This window comes from Drosophila sechellia, chromosome 2R (assembly GCF_004382195.2).
Source record: "Drosophila sechellia strain sech25 chromosome 2R, ASM438219v1, whole genome shotgun sequence".
NCBI lineage: Eukaryota > Metazoa > Arthropoda > Insecta > Diptera > Drosophilidae > Drosophila > Drosophila sechellia.
In genome coordinates this window covers 20443645-20458995 of record NC_045950.1, presented here as the reverse complement: position 1 = coordinate 20458995, position 15351 = coordinate 20443645, and the positions used below count along the sequence as shown (strand labels likewise).

The window sequence follows — 15351 nt, the reverse complement described above, 5'->3', positions numbered from 1 at the left end:
TAGATTATATTTCATCGCTGTGTGCTCCTTGAGTTCGCTGGACTACGCAATAAAAATCCACTTGGCGGCACAACCTGCTGAGCCGATAATGGGAATTACGTTGAGCCGAGGCGTGGGCAGGGATTCGTGAATTTGCAGGAGCAGCCGCGTCCTGTTACTGTTCCTGTTCCTGATCCCTTGCCACTGGCATCTCCAATAAGTCATGCCTTTATTATTTTTTACTGCCGCCCTGGCGCTTTCATTTTAAGTTTTCCACGCCACTCGACGCCTTCCACTTTCCTTCGAGTGGAGAAGTGCGCCTTTTCCGCTTTTCTCCGTGGCGCCACCACCCCCGTTTCTCGCACTTTTCACACTTAATTTCATTAAGTAATCTTTCATACTGCAGCTTTTATTGAGTTTTAAACTGGCGGACCATATGATGAGAATGGCTGGTGGGAGGAAAATGCGGGAAATGGAAAAGCGCAGGATGCGAGCGTTTTGTTTTACATTACAATGGAGCTGGCAATGTGGCTGGACTCGGATTCCCTTTCTCTGGCGGGACCTTGTGGCTTCGTGGCCACCTGTTGTTCGCATCCGTCATTACTTATTCATAGTAATTTCTAGGACCCCATCGAAATACGGAAAGACAGCCCGCCGTCTCATTTTCCACGTATTTATCCAATTTCAGACGGAACACGTCGGTCCGCGTGGGTAAACAAATCCGATTGCTGTTCTTGTAAACAAAGTGTCTGCACCCGATTGGAAACTCTGCTCCTGCTGCAGCTGTGTTTCCATTCTTCCGCCAGTGTGTTTTCAAGAATGGTCGGGTATTTGATTGTATCGCCGCAGGCTCCGCCACTTCTATCCACCAGTGGAGCCCAGTGGGAATACCCTGCCCAACCACCCGGCTCCCAGCTCCCGTTTTCAGAAAGTTGTTTTCCGAGTGCCGCAAAAGCCCCACTGAAATATTATTGTGTGCAGGCTTTTCAAAATATTTTGACTCCCTTCGCTGGACACACAATAAATACAATTCGAACGAGGTCTTTAGAATTTCAATTTTACGAATGATTCCTGGGCTGTGGAATGCACAAGAAGGACTTACGACTTTAATCCGATGCAGATAGAAAATAAATAGGAGCAATCGAAAACTGCATTACTGGTCTGTTTTGCTGTAGATATGTATATACATAGTTTAAGATCTCTATCCATTGTTGCATGCAACCAAACTGGGACTTAAAATGTTTCATTATCTCTCGCAGTCGGTCCACACTTCACACAGTTGACGTAATTTTTAGACTCTCCTCGATTAACCCCGTTCCGACTAAGCAGTTCAGCAATTTATGGTTAATGGCACTAAATTGGTTAACTTTGGAAGGCGGCAACTTTTGCAAACTTGCCAAAGGAGAGGAAGACGGCCGGTTCCGTTAATTTGGAGCCAAGCGGTTGACCAAGCCCCGAAAGACAGCTGCAAAGACCTAGGAGCCGGCTGATTAACCCATTGGGACGGATGGCCTGCTCCGTAATTATCCCGGCGAGATTGGCCGGCCGGAACACTCAGTCCACTTCACTCCGCCGGAGAACGCCGGGTTCATCAGCCTGGTTAGCAGCTCAAATTAAGTTACGGGCGGAACGCCGGACATGTCTGCCCGGTAATAAGCTAAATGAAAACAAAAATGGATGTCACTCAGTGCCGCAAGTTGATGAAGATGAAGCAGGAGGTCTTTGAGGTCCTGGGGCGGAGGACGTAACCCAATAACTTTGGCCACGCATTAATTGGAATTTATGAAGCCGGCCACTCTACGCCGGAGATTCTGCGCTAAACAAAGCGCGTAAGTGTCGCTGGAAAGGGTTACTCACCAATCCTCCGACTCCGCCGAGAAAATGGCTGAGGAAATGGAAAACTGGCAAAGGGGAAGAGAAGTCCCTTTGCGCCAAGTTTAAGTGCTTTTAAAAAACCATTAACGTCATTTCCTCAGCTGTCTGGCTCCATTCGATGATGGCCGAGCATCCTTTTTTCTATATTTATCTTTGCCAACGGACAACATCAATACAATAAGACCGAGAAACGTAAATTTTGTTAAAGTGGATGCGCTGATTCCTGTTTACTTGGCCTTCTTCTTCGAGTCTGGCTGCAGGGATCCGGATCCCCAGGTTCCAGTTGGATTGGGCACGGGTGCTGGCCTATCGTTACCAGTTGGAGGAGGAGCCACCGAGGAACCAGCTCTCTTGGAGACGCTCTTCATCTTACGTCTCACTGGAGGCTGGGATTTGGGAAGGGGCACATCCTGGGCCTCGGGAAGTTTTGGCTCCGGTGCAGTGGGCTTGGATGTGCTGATGGGTAGACTAGTAGGCGGAGGAGGACCTTTCAGGCTGGAACCTGATTCCCTGGCATTGGGAGCCAAGTCAGGTTTGTTGAGGGTACTCAAAGCCTTGCCCACAAGACTTCGGAAAGGGGGCTGTGCACTCTTGGTCAAGTCCGGCATGGGTGGCAGCTTCATGGATAGCTGGCTGATTTTCCTCTGGTTATCCAGCGGGTCGTTGTGGATCACCTGCATGGAACCGGTACAAGCGGCGACCGTTGGAGTATCCGTATAGCAAACATGACGGCCATAGTCAAAGGACTCCTTGCTGTCCGTGGCGGGCATTCCCCTGCGGTGGAAGCAATTGATGGGACAGGAGGCGACACAGGGAGTGTATGGCTTCTCCACCTCGGCCAGCTTCTTGATCTTCACCGAGTTGCAGTAGATCTGGTGGCGATCGGCCACCTGCTCCTCGCGGCACTTCTCCCGCTGCTCGTACTTGCGGTAGGCCAGCTCCGCCTTGGAAAAGAATCCTGGCCAGCAGTAGTCCCTTAGACTGCTCCTCTTCACCATCCTGCCCTCCGGTCGCATGTCCAGCTGGTTCTGCCGCTCGTAGCGATCCACGGCGGTGGCAATGGGATACAGAGGTCGCCCCACCTTCCTCGACTCCTCCATGATCTCGACCGCCTGCTCAAAAAACTTCTTGTCATCCTCCAGGTATGGATCCTCATTGCAGGCGGCCAGGTTCATTAGCTCGGCGCGCCGCTTCTCGAGGAACTCATCCCGCTGGCCAAAGAGAACGTTGCGCAGCTCCTCCTTCACCTTGTCCCTCTTTCGCTTCTGAGAGGCATCGAAGAAGCGATTCGCCTCGGCGTTCTTTAGGCGGCGCGCCACATGGAAGCGCTGCAGCTCCTGCTGGCGGCGGAGCTTCTCGGCGTCCTGCTCCCGCTCCAATTTCTGATACGCACGGCGCTCCTTGGCCAGCATCTCCCTTTCGCACTGGCGCCGGTTCTCGTCCACCTGCGTCTCAAAGGCATGGCGGTCCTCCGCGTGAATCTGGCGCTCTTCCAGCTTCTTTTGAAGCACTTGCTGCGCATGGGAGACACGGAGTGCCTGTAGCTCCCTCTCCTCCTGACGCTTCTGCCGCAGCTGCTTCACGTGGCTTCCATAGCGACTGTCCAGATTGCGACTAGCCACGATGTAAACGCAGTTGCGCCGGTCGTCAATGGCGTCGCAAATCCGCTCATCTGCGAGAAAGAAATAATATATATGTACTACACTCCTATATATCTAGTTCTGCTCCACAGTACTTACGTTCTGCAATATCCGCCTTCTCTTGGAGGGCCTCCTTGTAAGCCTTTCGATTGAAGGCGATTTTCCGGGCCTTCTTCTCTTTGAGCGCCTTCTCCTCCTTGTCCTGCAGACACTTGTACTGCGCCCGATCCACCTGCTCCTCGAAGACCCTTTGCTCCCGCTCTGCCTCCCTGATCTTGGCCCGCTGCGCGATGTCCTCCCGCATGAGCTGGGCATGTTCCATATTCTTAGCGGTCTGCTTGGCCACCTCCTCCTCCTCGGTGGCGTGGCCGAAGGGCACCAGGGCCGCAGGACACAGGTCCTCATCGGCCCTTTCCTGGGTACGGGCTGCCTCCGCTATCTCCTCGTTAAGGTCCTCATTGTACTTCCTCTGGTGAATCATTTCGCTGTAAATGAGCGCCTGGTGCAGAGCGCGGGGTCCAGGCTTCAGTTGATCCAGTAGGCGGTTGGCTCGCAGGATCCTCTGCTTGCGCAGCCGCTCGTCTGCTAGCTTTGTGTCCACATCCTTTACCACTGCCATGGCCTCCTTGCTCTGCGCCCTAGCTGATTTCTTGACCTTCGGAGCATTGGGATCTGTGAACAGGCTGCACAGGAGCTCGTTGCCGTCCTTCAGGTACTGCCGGTACCTGCGTTCCTCCTCGACGGCCTCCAATTGGGCATGCTTCTCATCCTGGCGAGAACGTCCCTTTATGGCTGCAAACCGCTTGGCCGAGATCACCACCGGATGCCGCGTAAAGCGTTTTCGGACAAAAAGTCCATCGGGACCCACTTCCTTGGGTTTGCACACATTCATTTTGGCTATGGCAGCATGAATATAGGATCAGTTCGCAATGTTATTGGTTCGGCAAGGGTGTTGTATGTATGATCTCCTCAGAAAACAGGAAAGCTTCTCTATAAACGAAATATATCTAAACTCCTGGACTACTGTGCATCCAATATATCTATGGCTATGATTTACCTAGATACTTTTGTTATTTTCTGCATGGGTTACGCTCTAAGAAGATTAATGATCTTCGATCTCAATTAATGCCTAATGGCCAAGTTCAAATGGGAATGTATGATGCAAGTGCACCTAAGCATCGTCAGTCCTCTACGTGTGCTCGAAAGGAAATCATGGAACAAAGGATTGCTATTCTTATAATAGTTGCCTTCCTAGTCTGCAGTGTAAGAGGAGCAGTATCAAATGTTCGAATTTGATTATAATACAAGCCATAATTTCCCCAGTAAGCTACATTTGCCAAGATGACGAATGCTGTGTGCAAGTCCTATAACCAATCGTGGGTGGGTTCACTACTGCCGCCTGAAGGCCTATTCCCGAACCAAAACCAGCCTGAACGTAAATGCCACTTTTGTAAAGCCAGCCAAAAAGATATCGCTTCATTTAAAGTTGATGAAGAAGGCCAATGGGTATAAGCACTTTTTGATTGACTACACCTTCGACGCCTGCGAGTTCATGAAAAGGCACAACCATCCCGTCACCAAAATCGTGTGGAACATCATCAGGAACGCATCCACGGTTAACCACACCTGTCCCTATGAGGTGAGACTGAGAATTGAAGGTCACTTAATCCAGTTTGTCGGAATATTTTTTGATATTTTAGGGCTTGCAGGTGGTAAGCGACTTCCATAACATCGAAGTTCCTGTTCCACTTCCGTCTGGAGAGTACCTAATCCTATTCGATTGGTTATTCGACTTAAGGCCGCAGTTTGCTACGAATGTGTATTTCACCTATTCGGAGGAATTTTAATTTACGAGAGTGTCAAGTGGGTTCGAGTTTTCGGTCAGTACCAGTACCAGCCTCCAAAAGTGTATGGGCTGGTTGAATTCGGTGTCATTGAAACATTTATTAACTGTTTTAAATTGATATTTAATGATAATGTAATAAACGCATTCTCCCCTTAACCATCAATTCAATTTGATCAAAAATAGAACACATTTTGAAGCTAAAGAGCCGGGTTACGTCAGTCATCCACGGGTGGTCGACCAAGAGCCATGGATCACAAGGTTTTCATTTTCGCAGTTTCGTTATTGGTGGCCTATCTAGGCTGCGGAGTAAGAAATCGGGCTGCAGGACTTAATTACATGTCAATTAAAGCTACATATTCCATCAGGAGGCGCCCTATCTCAAAATGACAAATGCTGTGTGCAAATCGTATAACAAATCGTGGGTAGCCATTCACTACTGCCGCCTGAAGGCTTATTCCCGAACCAAGACCAGCTTGAATATAAACGCCACGTTCATCAAGCCAGCCAGAAATATATCAGTTCACTTTAAGACGATGAAGAGGGCCAGTGGGTATAAGCCCTTTTTGTACGACTTCACCTTCGACGCCTGCGAGTTCATGCGAAGGCGCCACCAGCCAGTGGCCAAGATCATCTGGAACATGATCAGGAACGTGTCCACCATCAACCACACCTGTCCCTATGAGGTGAAGTCTCCCCAAACTGTCATTTAAGTGCGTAACCCATTCCATCTTTCAGGGCTTGCAGATGCTGAGCGACTTCCACAAAGTCGATATCCCTGTGCCACTGCCATCTGGGGACTATGTACTTATGGTCGATTGGTTGTTCGATAGCAAAACGCAGTTCGCCACGAATGTATATTTCACATACATGGAAGACTTACTGCCGACGAGCTCGAAGCACAGGAGGGGCAGTAAGGAGTTCCCCCACGTTCGGAACTGATCTTAGGATGCTAATCACAAAAATACGAAAATTGTAACGACACTGGAATTCGAATAACAAACAAAAATTCCATCGAGACCCCTTTACTCAGATACTAACTGACTTTTCAACTCAGTTTTGAACGTTTTGAAAGGAAGTAGATCCTGTAAAGAGGAAAGTATAGATGGCTTTACTAGGACTGCCAAGTTCACACGCGTCCAACACAAGTACTTATACAACTGGTAGAATGATCTTCGATGTGCATACATACTATATTCACATACGTAATTTTCCAGCTGAATGGCTCCATGCTCCATGCACAACTAAAATTTGTATTTAATGAAGCTCATTTACCTGTACACCGTCAGTTTTCAACGGATTGGTGAACAGGCATGGATCGTAGGGTGGCCGCATTGGCTGTTTCGGTAATACTTGGCTTTCTGGTCTGCGGTGTAAGAGATCCAATAACATATAATATATGGTATAAATACTTGGAAGCTTCCCCCAGGAGGCACCCTTCGTTAAAATGACGAATGCAGTGTGCAAGTCCTACAACAAATCATGGGTGGTTGTTCACTACTGTCGCCTGAAGGCCTATTCCCGAACCAAGACCAGCCTGAACATAAACGCCACGTTCATAGAGCCAGCCAAGAACATATACCTCCACATGAAGATGATGAAGAAGGCCAGTGGGTATAAGCCCTTCCTGTTCGACTACACCTTCGACGCCTGCGAGTTCATGCGAAGGCGCAACCAGCCGTTCGCCAAAATCGTTTGGAACATGATTAGGAACGTGTCCACGGTCAACCACACCTGTCCCTATGAGGTGAGATCGTAGTTTGACATATTTTAGCCCTATTTCGTCGGGATGCTTCTGGATATTTCAGGGCTTGCAGATGTTAAGCGATTTCCATCACATTGAAGTTCCCATTCCACTTCCGTCTGGAGAGTACTTACTTCTGCTTGATTGGATCTTCGACTTCAAGCCACAGTTCGCTACGAATGTGTATTTCACCTTCGTGGAGGAAAAGTGAAAAGTTTCAATCTGATATATGCGAAAATGTTTAGACGGCCCGAAGTGGACTTCACCCCGTGGTAAATATCATCCGAACCTTAATAAACTATGTTTCGCCCTGTTACTATATGGTTAAGTAATGCTCGAGATTATAATGCTCTTTGTTCCAGTACCACCTCCTTAAGCGAGATACTTACTCCATCAATCGGGGATGTGGTAGCCAGTAACATGCTTTCATTGCAAATGAGACTATATCCAGCGAGAGCCCCTCATTAGTTTTCCATAGTTTTCCATCAGCCCATAGAAAAGCTGAGCGAATGGCATTCAGGAGGTCTTGTTCGGGTTCCGGTTCATCGCATAGGATAATACAAATCGCAAATCTTTATGCAAGCATTAGCACGCCGATAATGATATTTTCGAAAGATCGCTAAAATATTGTTAATTGGTCAATTTAGCTCGCGTACTTTTGTATCTCACTGAACATTTTGTAACCCGCTAAAAATTTACAGAGAGAAAGCGTCTATTTGCGCAATTTTCATATAACTCCGCAATTAAGTGGCGCATAAATCGCATTTGAAGATGGGATCTGTTCCACTGCGGCACATGATATGCTGGCCATCCGCAATTAGATGAACCCCAATTAGCGTTAATCAAATTAGGCAAAACCCGGGTAAAGCAAATGGGGCTCCGTCCAATTCCGGCAGGCGTCAAATTATACAGAAAACTCAGATGGCACACAAATGGAATCAAGAGGGAAAAGGCAAGTTGACTTTCATGCGAAAAGTTTTCCGGAGCTGGGCGTGAATTCCTGCACCCAAAATGTTCATGGTTTTCGGGGATTGGATTTCGCGGGGGGCGCTGTGGGCGTGGTCAGACGCCAAACACCGGCGATTATTGTTCCGAAATGCAGCGGAGCGTGTAATTTTTTGGGCACGGAAGAAACGCAAAGAATCCGCATCCACATCCAGATTTAGTTTGAGATTCAAATTGCCCAAAGAAACGATTGGACAAGACGGGAAAAGGGCAGCGAACGCGGCCTCTGAAAATTGTTTTGCGAAAATTAGTTTTCAAACTTTCTCGTCCGTTTATCTTGCATTTCTGACGGGCTCGTCCTTTTTTTCCTTCGTCCTGCGGGCCAAATGGAAATCTAAGAGCAGTGTGCGATATTAATTTGCATTTGGGCCTTGTTGTCATCTGGTCTGTGGTGCGGGGGCTCCGTGGCACAATAAAAATCAAACTTAAATAATTTTTAATTTATTTAGCAGCGCTTCGGTCGAAAGTTGTCGGTGTTTTTGTGTAATTGGGATGGGATTCTGCGGCTGTTTCGTTCTGGGATCCATTTGTTGGCTTCTTTTCGACGCTTTCGGCGTAATTGCCTCGAAATTACCTTTTGAGTGGGCCAGAGCCAAGGGAAACGAGACTTTATGCAAATCGCTTTAGTGATATTTATTTATTTCGATTTGAATCCTCTGCCTATGAAATACATTTGTTACACACCTCGCGTTCATTTAACTAAAGTTAGACTTACTTAAACGGTAAATTTATTTGGCTTTAACTAGTCAATTACTTAGCTACAAATTAAAAATGATTTAACAGCAATGTCCACATCAGCCGACTTAAATTCTTGACAATCACAAAGTTAGGATTTGATTTTGATTCGTCGAACAGTGAGTAATTTAATATACGACTCGAGCTATGGAACTACAACTATGACTAACCACAACGCTTTAGGGTCCGCCGATATCAGAGTCTACGTAGATCCTTAGTCCTTAAGTGGTGGAGAGTTTGGCGAAGGGGTTCCGAATGTCGAGCGGGTTCTGAGAGGAAAGTCTGATATCTCTGTTTTCCATAAATCCTACGTTTAATTTAGCCGACGCGCGCACAACAACTAGGATTATATTATATGCTACTCGTGGGTATGTTGGGCTGGGAAACTTAGGGTATCACAAACATTGAATGAACACTTACTATGGTTAACTTCTGCTTAACTCGGCTAATTGCGATCCCCCAGATCAGGTGTGGTAAAGAAAGTCTAGCTAGTGGGTCTTGAAAGTTATGGACAGCAATCATTCACAGATTACTTTATAGACAGTGGAATATCTGAGGATAGGTGCTATCTATCATAATCCTTTGTTTAGGCTTCAATTCAAAAGGGCGCTTTCTACAAGCCATGGGTACTTTGCGAGTCTCAGGGACTTTGAATTGAAATTGAAAACCCGACCAAAGGGCCTCCTAGATCTTAAGCCTAATAGAAAACACACATATTATGGTTGGATCATGCGATATTATATAGACACTCACACGCACATACACCTATGGAATCTTATAGATACTCGTTCGCTCTCACTCCCTATTCTGTGCATGGTTATACCACATACTGGGCATCCATGATCCCAGTGCCCTCTGTGATCCTACTTGCGATACTCGGCCATTGGAAAGCCGGACTTCTCCGGCGGCGGACTGTGGCAGGCGGCGCGAATCCGGCTGAAGCGCAAGCTGCCCGTGTGGGAATGGAGACGCGTCTTGGTCTGCTGGTGCAGCGGATGGTGCGAGCACTTGGCCTGCCTGGCCAGCAGTTGGTTCTTGGCCAGGATCACGTCCTCGGCGTACTAGATGTCCGGAATGCTTCGGCCGCAGGCCAGCTTACCGGAGGACTCCCCATCCCCGTTGGCGGCCTTGCTCTTGGCGCAGTTCACGTCGTGGAAGAGGTGCTCGCACAGCTTCGGCTCCGAGTTGGAGAACTTGCCCAGCTCTGCAGCAGTGGCCGCCTGGCTGAGGTTCAGGTTCAGCTGCAGATCGCTGGCCTTGCTGAAGGAGGTGGTCTGCTGCTGGTGGTGCTGCTGCGGCTGGTGGAGCTGGTGGACCAGGTGGTGGGTGTAGGGCAGGTGGGGCGGCAGGTGCTTCTGCATGGCGTTCAGGTTGCCCGAGCTGACGGTTCTCTCCAGGATCTCGCCCCAGTACTTCTCGGAGAGGCCCTCGATGTCAGGCCGCGTGGTGGAGAAGGCCTCCGTGGCCTGGTGGTTGTGGACTCCTCCGCCCATGGTCCCTCGGATGTACTGGGAGGAGCTGCGGCTGAGGCTGTTTGTGCGCGAGCGGCCGCAGATCCCAAGGACGGAGCCGCCAATGGAACTGGCCACTCCGCCGCCAGAGCTGGGACCTCCACTGGATGGACCTCCTCCTCCTCCTCCTGCTCCGCCCGGAGGACGGGATGAAGGCGGCTCCGGGGGAATCGGAAGCGTTGTGATTTCGAAATCGTTAGCATTGATGTGACAACAGCCTGATTTGTGCTCGGGCGTATCCTCGTGGGGGAAGCACTGAAACGGCAGGGAGGCATCATAAATTCCGACTCGCACAAAAATTAATAAGGATTTTAAATGCGCATTTATTCCGGCAGAGCACAAGGTTGGGCCATAAATATTCCACAGACTGACCCCGGCTCTCCGGAAGTAAATCATGCAACTTGACTGCGTTTACCAAAATGGAATAAGGACCTATGGGATGGGGTTTGCGGGGCTACGAGGATGTAAATGCCGTTTTAGATTTGCTCTTTCATAATTCAAAATCACTTTGCAGGACCTGCTATTGTTGTTGCTGCGTCTGTTGATTGTTTACTTTGCCCGCGCCAGTCTGCCAGCTTTCTGGAGTTTACACCTTCGGTTACGGATTTATGGGGGTTTTCGGGAGGATGTGCTCCTGTTTTTGCAAACTTTGCGCTGTGCAGCCGAAAAATTTGGGAGCTGCAGGATGCACTTGGGCGAAGCACCCATATTTGGGCTTGGGGATTGGCATTGGGGGAGGTCAATGAAAGTGTGCACGTGGTGTTTGGAATAGGGATAAGCGAATCAATCAATCAGGGCTTATGGCAGATTTGCTGCTGAAACAGACAGTGAACATCGCTCCAGATCAGAGATGCAGTAAATTAGCCCCAGAAGAGGAGATTCATCTTCCCACTGTGGGATACCCGACCCGATACTCACTTTGTTCGGCATCAGCTGGCGACTCAGGCGGCGGAAATCGGAGTTCAGCAGCCAGTACATGAACGGGTTCCACAGACTGTTGCTCAGCGCCGTCCAGGTGACCAGGAAATCGAGGAACGGCGGCAGCTGTGGACGGACATAGCACAAAATGTAACAAAATCAGAACTGATGAGCCACGCGTGGCCTCATTCCGTATGCGCCGCGTGGTACGCAGCACAAAGCGGCCACACAATAATCCTTTGTACAGGACACTTGCCTTGGATCCCGTGCAGGCGGTGACTATTTCCTGAATCGTCCACGGAGTGACCATCACTATGAAGCCCAGTGAAATGGCGGCCATCGAGCGCGAGGTGGATCCGCTGGAGTTCTTTTCTTGGATGGGAACAATCTGTGGGAATGTTGCGGCAATTCAATTAAAGCGAATATGGTGCTACAATTTGTTGATTCAATTTTGTGTAGATACTGGCCAAACGAAATTCCTATTCCTGTTTATTAGCCATATAGTTGAGTATTCTTTATAGTTTCAGATACAACTTCTGCTGCTTTCTCTTTTGCTAAAATGTAATATTGGCTTCTCGAAATATTTTTATACACGGAAAGTGAGTAAAGTAACTTTCACAGCTCGAATTCTTTTTTAAGTGAGTTTTATTTTAGTTTACCTGAGTTCTGCAATGTAATTGAATTAGCTGGTACCATTATTGAATAGCCCGTTCACAAATACTAAAAGCTGTTAACAGTTCTTTAAGTTCTGCGAGTGCATACTGATAGACCTAACGGTTTGTTTGGCGATGCCGAGAAAATTCTATTTACTGCTAACTTAATCCCCAACTCTCTCGCCTGAGCAAACTGTTGTGGAGGCCGCCTCCTTCATCCTTTTGGCCAGCAGGCCACCTGGCTTCCTCAGTTCACCCGGTTCAGCTGGCTCACCTTTTTGGTAATCTTGTTTGTCATGTTCGGCATGCCGGCCAGTCCCATGCTCATGGCCATGCTGAGATGGCCCATAACGGGAGGTCCATGATGGTGGGGGTGGCCATGGTGGTTGGGGTGGTTTGGGTGGTTTGGGTGGTTGGGGTGGTTGGGGTGGCTGGGGTGGTGCGAGTGGCCGTGATAGAGGTACGAGTGCAGTCCCGCCTGCTGGTGGTGCTGCTGGTGCTGGTGCATCTGCAGCTGCTGGGCGGCGGTGGGGTGTGGGTGCGGATGGGGGTGGTGAGCGGCCGCCGTGAGGGGCATGGTGGGATCGTTTAGCCGGAAGCGGCTCATGTGGAAGCTGGAGCCGTAGCAGTACATCAGCACCATCGTCGTGGGAAAGTAGAGGGCGCACGTGGACAGTATCCTGTAGGATGGCTTGCTGTAGAAGGGCTCGCAGGCCATTAGACCCGTATTGTTGAAGTAGTAACCTGCGCATATAGTTTATGGTTTGACGTGTTCGAGAGCACATTGATGGCGGGCCAATCTCGGGCAGCTCACCTTTGGGCAGCACCAGAAAGCCAAACACCGTCAGGCTGATAATCCAGGTTAAGCTCAGTATGGCCACGCAGCCCTGCAAAATGAATTCACAATTAGTGGAGCACATTTCCGCCAGGTGCGGTCTGATTTATGACTGGCGAAGGGCTTCAGGCACGTATTCCCTGCATTTCAGGCGATATCAATTATGGCCGATACTGAATTGGAACCGAATGTACGTTGGGTAATCCATTTTAGGTGTTTATTTAGCCAGAAGTGGCTTATATCAAACTAAGGCAAGCTGATAAATCTGAAACTCCCTCTTCAACTTTCTAAGTTGCTAAAATTCCACTAGCTTCACTGCACATTTCATCTGACATTCAACAAGGGAGTCCAAGAGGCCAAAAATGGAATTACAAACTTTTGATTATGCCAAAATCACTTGGTGAAGGGTGCAGACCACAGAGGGAAAGCGATACTATAATATAATCGCACTGACTGGCTGAGTTACTAAATGCAGCATTCTGACATCCTGAATGGGAAAATGTTGTCCACCTGTCCACCTGAAAAAATGAAAATGGCCCCATCCCAAGTGACAAAAAGTCCTGGAAAAAAGGGAAGCTCAACTTTTGTCCGTGTCTCTTTGAAACGGACCTTGGCTGTGATTAATTTAATTTACGCTATCACATTTAAAACTTTTCCCGAACAAAACAAACAACGCAGGGGTACAATTTTTGAAATGTAAATATTATTTTTTTGCAGGATTCCAGGAGTTTTTCGTAGCGCACAACCGGCGAATGCTGAAGTTGTAAGGATAGTCAGCAAATATCCTAGATTACAAAATAATTGAATTTCCAAGTGCATTTAATACAAATTGTGAGTGGTGAACAGAAAGGCGAGTTTTGAGTCAAGCTGTTAAATTCACTAAAAATAAATACATATATTCAAGACTGGCTTTGAATTTATGGCACTTTTGAAAGTAAGCAAAAACGAAAGTCAAAAGTTCCCCATTACCATTACCAAGTTCCGCCGAGCATTGGTTTTTCTGCATCCCCAGTATTTCGCATTCAGCATCCATTTATTAATTTTCGACACTGCGCCCATCATTTTTACAAACGGGGCGTGGCAGTGCGCCAATTCCGCCCACTCGTCCAATTTTGGTGGCCAGATGGCATGAAAAAACCGAAATTTTCGGTGCTTACAAAATTGTTATGTAAATTTATTTTCCACTATTGGTACTTCCCTGTTTTCGCATTGTTTTTTTTTTTTGTTTTATTTGGCCTGATTGTATTTTCTTTTATTAGTTAAATTACAACTGTTTTCAAAATCACCAAGCAAACAGCGAGAAATGGAGACTTTAAATCAAAGCTTGATTATTTGGGGGAATGGATTCTAAGCCAATTTGAGCTGAAACAGTGCCGTTCATTTGGGACAAGGACATTCGGGCTTCGGTGTCCTTAGCCGACTGTTGGCCTCCTAGTTTCGTTTGTTTACAGTCCGGGAGCCATAAATTACGCAGGGGGGGAATGGGAAATAGGGTTGGCTGAGAGCTCGTTTGCTGCTCTTTGGTCCTGGCTGCGGTTTCCGTGGGAGGTGCCGCTTCATTTGCCTGCCTGCGTCCTGGAAAAGGACTTTGCTGTGGTCGTCGCCCTCTGCCGAAGTCATTGCGCGTAAAAAATCTCTAGGCCAACTTTGCTCCCTTTTTTATCCCCATTTTATACACTTTTCGAATGTCTATTCGACTTGGCCCGCCCGGTTTTTTTCGGTTTTGTTGGTTTTTGCCAACTTTGCTTTTTCATTCGCCACGATGCTTTGTTTTGCACTTGCTCTTTGGCGCTGCCCACCCATTTTTTGCCTGTTTAATGACTGTCAAGCTGCTTAAAGCCCATTATCCTTATTTATGCTTGCGTAATTGGCTCGCCGACCATATTGTGTAGTTGCTGTGCGGTGCTCTTCCCATTGTTATAGTCGATTTTATTGGCGCGTGATTTCTCGTCATTACGCCGCAGCTTTGTTTATTGTCCTTCCGAGCGCGAGCGCAAGAACAACAGGATAAGGATCGCCGAGGAGCGTGCCTTATCCGGGCAACCCAAAATAGAAGTTCCCCATCGATGCGAGGCGATAGGACGTGGAATCTTACCTTCTTGCTGGAGTGCTGGTAGTAGCGGCGCGGATGCAGGGCACACATGTATCTATCGACTGCCATGCAAACCAGGATGACGGCGCTCTGCTGCGAAAGCGCTCCTCGGAGCAGGGCCTGGAAAACGCGGAAAAGCCGGAAAATGCGTTACTGCTCGTTGAGAAGTTTATTATTTGTATTATGGCTTTCGGCAAACTTTTCCGCTTGTCGAGGCAAAACGAAAAACTTGTAATGAAATTATTAATCGTCAGTATGTGTTGAATATCAGTGAGTAATGCGGGGAATGCGTGCATGTTTTACAAATAACCCTTAAATGGCAGTTGGAAAATGACAAATTTCGTGTTAGAAATATATATATAATAAGAGTCTGGTTCCCATGAAAATAGTTGTATGAGTGATATCTGAATTTTATTACAATGTTTAAAACTCTAACTTTCATAAAAACTCAACCTTTTTACGCAACCATTTTTGTGATGGATTCTATGTGATTTAGTTGCATGCTTTTTGACACTTGATAA

The 15351-nt window shown here is 47.9% G+C and overlaps 4 protein-coding genes and 1 pseudogene across 5 annotated transcripts in view; 3 read left to right on the top strand and 2 right to left on the bottom strand.

Moving 5' to 3' along the window:
* Nucleotides 1-1943: 1943 nt before the first annotated feature.
* On the bottom strand, nt 1944-4513 carry LOC6618817 (trichohyalin). The gene is made up of 2 exons (XM_002043030.2): nt 3594-4513; nt 1944-3526 (listed from the first exon to the last, which is right to left on the bottom strand). Exons 1-2 carry the CDS (start codon nt 4384-4386, stop codon nt 2082-2084), a joined length of 2238 nt encoding a protein of 745 aa, XP_002043066.1. The 5' UTR covers nt 4387-4513; the 3' UTR covers nt 1944-2081.
* A 193-nt stretch (nt 4514-4706) lies between these two features.
* On the top strand, nt 4707-5341 carry LOC116800701 (annotated as a pseudogene).
* A 245-nt stretch (nt 5342-5586) lies between these two features.
* Nucleotides 5587-6279, top strand: LOC6618816. The gene is made up of 3 exons (XM_002043029.1): nt 5587-5646; nt 5706-6023; nt 6076-6279. The coding sequence occupies exons 1-3, from the start codon at nt 5587-5589 to the stop codon at nt 6277-6279; spliced, it is 582 nt and encodes a 193-aa protein (XP_002043065.1).
* A 371-nt stretch (nt 6280-6650) lies between these two features.
* LOC6618815 lies at nt 6651-7361 on the top strand. Its single transcript, XM_002043028.2, has 3 exons — nt 6651-6710; nt 6767-7084; nt 7146-7361. The coding sequence occupies exons 1-3, from the start codon at nt 6651-6653 to the stop codon at nt 7290-7292; spliced, it is 525 nt and encodes a 174-aa protein (XP_002043064.1). The 3' UTR covers nt 7293-7361.
* Nucleotides 7362-8711: 1350 nt separating this feature from the next.
* LOC6618814 (trace amine-associated receptor 1) overlaps nt 8712-15351 on the bottom strand; it is a 34752-nt gene continuing 28112 nt past the window's right edge. The window contains exons 3-8 of one of the 2 annotated variants that reach the window (XM_032715968.1): nt 14834-14950; nt 12718-12790; nt 12178-12647; nt 11507-11638; nt 11251-11376; nt 8712-10587 (exon numbers count right to left, since the gene is read on the bottom strand). In XM_032715968.1, coding sequence (XP_032571859.1) covers nt 9883-10587; nt 11251-11376; nt 11507-11638; nt 12178-12647; nt 12718-12790; nt 14834-14950 — 1623 coding nt within the window. In that variant the 3' untranslated portion in view covers nt 8712-9882. Of the gene's footprint in view, nt 10588-11250; nt 11377-11506; nt 12648-12717; nt 12791-14833; nt 14951-15351 lie in introns of those variants that run through there. The other variant, XM_032715969.1, reaches the window with a different exon arrangement.

Excerpts from the sequence above, each read along its gene's own strand:
- LOC6618817 (XM_002043030.2), bottom strand. The coding sequence starts at position 4,386 with ATGAATGTGTGCAAACCCAAGGAAGTGGGTCCCGATGGACTTTTTGTC. Across the intron at positions 3,527-3,593 it reads GAAGGCGGATATTGCAGAAC|ATGAGCGGATTTGCGACGCC; the intron begins GTAAGTACTGTG and ends TCTTTCTCGCAG.
- LOC6618816 (XM_002043029.1), top strand. The coding sequence starts at position 5,587 with ATGGATCACAAGGTTTTCATTTTCGCAGTTTCGTTATTGGTGGCCTAT. Across the intron at positions 5,647-5,705 it reads TGGCCTATCTAGGCTGCGGA|GAGGCGCCCTATCTCAAAAT; the intron begins GTAAGAAATCGG and ends ATATTCCATCAG. Across the intron at positions 6,024-6,075 it reads ACCACACCTGTCCCTATGAG|GGCTTGCAGATGCTGAGCGA; the intron begins GTGAAGTCTCCC and ends TCCATCTTTCAG.
- LOC6618815 (XM_002043028.2), top strand. The coding sequence starts at position 6,651 with ATGGATCGTAGGGTGGCCGCATTGGCTGTTTCGGTAATACTTGGCTTT. Across the intron at positions 6,711-6,766 it reads TTGGCTTTCTGGTCTGCGGT|GAGGCACCCTTCGTTAAAAT; the intron begins GTAAGAGATCCA and ends AGCTTCCCCCAG. Across the intron at positions 7,085-7,145 it reads ACCACACCTGTCCCTATGAG|GGCTTGCAGATGTTAAGCGA; the intron begins GTGAGATCGTAG and ends TGGATATTTCAG.